Source organism: Lycium barbarum, chromosome 10 (assembly GCF_019175385.1).
Source record: "Lycium barbarum isolate Lr01 chromosome 10, ASM1917538v2, whole genome shotgun sequence".
NCBI lineage: Eukaryota > Viridiplantae > Streptophyta > Magnoliopsida > Solanales > Solanaceae > Lycium > Lycium barbarum.
In genome coordinates this window covers 2,950,966-2,956,497 of record NC_083346.1, presented here as the reverse complement: position 1 = coordinate 2,956,497, position 5,532 = coordinate 2,950,966, and the positions used below count along the sequence as shown (strand labels likewise).

Here is a 5,532-nt window from a genome sequence, read left to right as displayed (position 1 = left end):
CATATTAAAAAATCAAACAATATTCATGTAATTTTCAAAGTATCTCATTAAGTCAATAATGATGGATTCATTGCCACGTGCGTATCAATCCATTAGTGGGACCAAATGAAATTGCTTTTCTTCAAAAAGTTAAGTAGTCAAACCATACAATTTTTTTTTTTTTTATATTAGCCTGAGATCTAATCTAGATATTATACTGTTGTATTTGCTATTCCGCCATGTCATTTATTTGTTATGTTCACTAAAATAAATATACTTAAAATATTTATATTTTAAAATAAGATAGAATTTAATTACTTTTTTATTTTTATTCTTACTCTAATAAATGTGAAAAGAAATTAATTCCGTAAAAAAAAAATCAAATGGAGATCAAATAATGAATAAGGTAAATTAGTCAATTATAATTCTAATGGACGTTTTCTTAAAAAACCATGCAAAAGACAAAATGACAAGTAAAATGAGCTAAACCGAGAATATTTATCAAAAATTAAAAAATAGTATTTCTTCGTTTAAATAGAAAATCAATTTCTACTTTATTTCGTTTTAAACATGTAAAATTAATTTAATAATTTGAATTAGAATTATCCAAATCAAAATTTGATAAAAAATAATAAGTATTTTACACCTTTAAATTAATCGAATTAAAATTGAAAGTATCAACTGATGCTTAAATATTGCTATCGTTTTATCTCAAAGAAAGGAAAATAGTTTTAAAATATTAATAAATTTGCCGATTTTGTATTCGTAGCAAACATTAATATAATAAAATTTTAGATACAGAGCACAGACTACAATGTTATATTAATCGTGTTTTAAACATAATATATACTCTCTCTCTATATATATATTCACCATTCAAAGATAATTACATACACATATATGTACTATAATCTAAAGTGTTGGGCCCGTGCACAGCACGGGCATAGGCCGTCTAGTTATTACAGAAAAGGAGGGGGGGAGGGCGGGTTGGGGCGGAGGGGAGATGAGGTCAAAAGATCGAGGGGAGGGGAGGTGAAAAGATCAATTTACATCAATATTTAGTAATTTCAATATTCAATTTAATCTTTCCTTTCTATTCTCTGCCAAAAAGGTCCCATTCTATTTTCTCCTTTCATTTGCGCTTCCCAAATTTGGTACAAAAGAAATACATTTTGATTTTTAAAAAAATAATAAAATAATTTCCAACAATCAACATCAAAATAATGTTCACTAAAATGAAATAATTTCTTGTTTATATTTTGTTCAGTTGTGCATTTAAAATTTTAAAAAGTATTTAACAGTAAGAGATTTTTTTTTTCTAGATTAAGTAAAAATAATTTCCTCCCTACCAAACACAAACCTCCTTATTTAACATAGATTATAGTGAAGCGATAAAAACTTATTTATTTTAAGTAAAGTTAGTCGTATATCTTAAAGAGCTTAGATACCCAGTGATGAAAAAATTGACAAAAAAGGTTCTTATGTTTGAGGGTACGTTCAAAACAGCCCATTAAGCATGCACTTAACAATTTTGGTTCTTTAAGTGTGCCAAAATAACCAAAATTTAACACTCTGAGTCACATTTTAATAAATCTTTTTATCAGATGAAAATAATGAAAAAAAGATTTAACTGTAAACACCAAGAAAGTCTCGTCGAATCTTAAAATATGCAAAATAAAAAATTACACTAGACACCAAAAAGATACAAAAAATAGCAGAAATTACACCTAAGAAAACGACATTAGATTCTAGAAATATTGAAAATAGCATAAACTAAAAAATTGAACCACTAAATGTGAGTTCCTGCTAAATTTTCTTTTGAGATAATGGCAAAAAACACATCTGAACTATCACTTTTTCGCGAGTTTCACACCTAAACTATCATCTGTTCCTTTGCTTAAAACATCTACGTATTAAAACACATAGATGATGATAGTTCGAATAGAAAAGGGAACAATTGATAGTTGAGGCGTGAAATTCCCGAAAAAATGATAATTCAAGTGTGTTTTTGACCATTAACTCTTTCTTCTTTTATATATTTATCATCAAATCTAACTAACAAAGTTTGATTGCAGTGACTATAAGAATAAACTTTTGACAAACTTAAAGGACCAAAATTGCTAGGTGCATACTTGAGGACTATTTTGAACTAACCCTCAAACATAACTAAGGGAACATATTTGTCATTTTCTCCCTCTTCTTCTTTCTTTTATTTTTTTTCTCCAAATTTCTTTTAACACATGTCATCAAAAAAAAAAAAATCTTCTAACCTTATTGGTGGATTCAGGTTGAAAATGGAAACTACTCATAGTTGCAGTGTGGAATAACACATTACCTCGGATATCTTCATTCCTAATCCTATCCTTCCTAATGTGCCCACACATCCACTGCATCATTCGCATTTCCGTGACTTTCATCTTCTTAACGTGAGAGTTCTTGACTGGCCAACACTCCACCCCGTACAGCAAAGTCGATCTAACCACCACTTTGTTGGATTTGTCTTTAAGTTTTGGTGGCACTTTCTTGTCACACAGCACTCCAGAAGCGAGCCTCCATTTCATCCATCCTACACTAATACGATGTGAAACATCATCGTTGATCTCCCCATCTCCCTGAATAATAGACCCAAGATACTTAAAACTTCCTTTCTTCTGGATGGCCTGGGTACCAAGCCTCACTTTCTTGTCAACCTCATATGGTACGCCACTGAACTTGCACTCTAAGTACTCTGTTTTGGTCTTACTCAACTTAAATCCTTCAGACTCCAACGTCTGTCTCCAACCCTCCAGCCGAGTGTTAACTCCGCTGTGAGTCTCATCAATTAAGATAATATCATCCACGAACGACATACACCAAGGCACCTCACCTTGTATTTGTCGCGTCACTCCATCCATCACCAAGGCAAATAAAAATAAGCTAAGAGGTGATCCCTGGTGCAACCCCATTAGAACAGGGAAGTGCTCCGAGTCTCCTCCTACTGTCCTTACCTTGGTCTTGGCTCCATCATATATGTCCTTTATCGCTCTAATGTACAACTTAGGTACACCTTTAGCCTCCAAGCATCTCCAAAAAATCTTTCTTGGCACTTTGTCGTAAGCCTTTTCTAGGTCGTTGAATACTATGTGCATGTCCCTCTTCCACTCCCTATACTGCTCCGCCAATCTTCTTACAATATGAATCGTTTCTGTAGTCGAGCATCCTGGCACGACTCCAAACTGGTTCTTTGAAATAGACACACCTCTTCTCACCCTCATCTCCATCACCCTTTCCCACACTTTCATAATGTGACTTAGCAGCTTGATACCTTTATAATTGTTGCAGCTTTAAATGTCGCCCTTTGGGAATCATTGTACTCCACCTCCATTCTTCCGGAATCTTTTCCGCCTTGAAAATGACGTTAAACAACCTGGTCATCCACTCCAAGCCTACCTTGCCCGCACTCTTCTAAAATTTCCCTGGGATCTCGTTAGGTCCGGTCGCTCTTCCCCTGCGCATCCTATGAACAACTCCGTTAATCTCCTCAACCTTTATACTCCTACAGTATCCAAAGTCGCAATGCCTATCGGAGTGCTCCAAATCTCTTAGCACAATGTTTCTGTCCCCTTCATCGTTCAAGAGTTTATAAAAGTATAAATGCCATCTCCGTCTAATGTGAGCTTCCTCCACCAGCACTTTGCCATTCTTGTCCTTGATGCACTTCACTTGATCCAAATCGAACAACTACAACAACACCAACATCAACAACAACAACATCATCATCATCAATACCAAAATATTCCATAAAACATCCCACGCGATGTTTGTCCAATTTCTCACCAACAACTTTATTATACAACCATTTCATCACTCTATCTTCGTAAATAAACCAAAAGTAATATTAATAAGGAGAGATTCATACCTTATTTTTGTTAAAACAGCGATATCTTTACTATCCACCTTGAATCCGCCACAAAATCATACTAGAATCACATTTATGCATTTATTCGAGCTTCGATTAATACTCCGTCACTTGAAAATTGTTTACTTTTTGATTCCCTCACTCCCTTTTCAAATTTTCTAGAATTTTCTGGGCAAATCTGGGCTAAAATCTGGTGAAAATCCTCTTTTTTTCCCTTAGCAAGCCTGAACAACTTCTTATCCTCACCTCGGTCCTCTAGTTCTGCATAAAGGCATTCGAAAGCTGCTGCTTTTGCTGCCGAGACTGTCAACTTCGCTTTCTTTCTCGCCATTTTATAATTTTCCCTGTTAGTCCGCTTCTCTTTATCATCCTTGCCATCTACCAACTTCGTATACGCTTGCTTCTTTGCTTCCACCTTCCCTTGGACTTCTCTATTCCACCGCTAATCCCCTCGGTGCCCACCACAACGACCTCTTGAGACCACCAGTACATCTCTAGCTGCTTCCCTAATGTAACTGGTCGTCCTATCCCACATACTGCTCGCATCCTCCCTACTATACCACGCTCCCATAACTATCAACTTCTCCCCCATCTATAGAGCACTAGACAACGTCAAACTCTCTTACCTAATCCTCGGTCGGTCTTCCACGACCCTCACCTTCTTCATCCTCTTTATCTTCAAATCCATTACTAATAGCTTATGCTGGGTTGAAAGATTCTCACTCGGAATTACCTTGTAGTCCTTACAGAGACCTTTATCATCTTTTTCTAAAGAGCAAAAAGTCTATCTACGTCACAGCCACAGAGCTAAGAAAAGTTACTAAGTACTCCTCCGTCTTTGGAAAAGTCGAGTTAGCTACCACCAATCCAAAAGCCTTTGCAAAATCTAGGAGTGAAATTCCTCTTCCGTTCCTGTCCCCGAAGCTAAACCCCCCATGCACATCGTTATAACCCCTCGAAACAGACCCAATGTGCCTATTGAAATCTCCTCCTATGAATACCTTCTCAAAAGGCGGTAAACTTCCCACCGCTTCATCCAAGTCTCCCAAAAACGCCTTTTTTCTTCCTCGACCAATCCCGCTTGCGGCGCGTAAGCACTAATGATGTTCAAGGAGAACCCTCAAATGACTAACTTAATTGCCATCATCCTGTCATTGGCCTTCCTAACCTCTACCACCTGATCTCTCAGCTCACTATCTACTAAAATTCCTATCCCATTCCTATACCTCGACTTACCCGAGAACCAAAGCTTATACCCGTCCACATCATTAGCTTTAGGTCCTACCCATTTAGTCTCTTGCACGCAAGCAATATTAATCCTCCTCTTCCTAAAAATGTTAACTAACTTTATGGACTTCCCCGATAAAGTCCCAATACTCCAAGACCCTACACTCAACCTAGAAGCTCCTTTAACCCCCTTAGGCCCCCTAACCCTAGCCCCTGTCCCCAACACAGCTGCAGTGTGAAGCTCGCAAAAAAATGACAGTTCAAGTGTGTTTTCAATCATTGTTTTTATATTTTATTTTTTTATATAATCCTCATCAAATCTAACGACAGAACTTAATTGTGGAGAGTGAAGACTATAAGCATTATCTTTTGACAAACTTAAAGGACCAAAATTATTAGGTGCATACTCAAGTGACTGTTTAAGGGAC

General features: G+C 36.3%; 1 protein-coding gene across 1 annotated transcript; it reads right to left on the bottom strand.

Moving 5' to 3' along the window:
• Positions 1-4,665: 4,665 nt before the first annotated feature.
• LOC132615286 (uncharacterized) lies at positions 4,666-5,384 on the bottom strand. The gene is made up of 2 exons (XM_060329849.1): positions 5,046-5,384; positions 4,666-4,974 (listed from the first exon to the last, which is right to left on the bottom strand). Exons 1-2 carry the CDS (start codon positions 5,382-5,384, stop codon positions 4,666-4,668), a joined length of 648 nt encoding a protein of 215 aa, XP_060185832.1.
• Between the last annotated feature and the right edge of the window lie 148 nt (positions 5,385-5,532).

Excerpts from the sequence above, each read along its gene's own strand:
- LOC132615286 (XM_060329849.1), bottom strand. The coding sequence starts at position 5,384 with ATGATTGAAAACACACTTGAACTGTCATTTTTTTGCGAGCTTCACACT. Across the intron at positions 4,975-5,045 it reads TGAGAGATCAGGTGGTAGAG|TGCTTACGCGCCGCAAGCGG; the intron begins GTTAGGAAGGCC and ends GAACATCATTAG.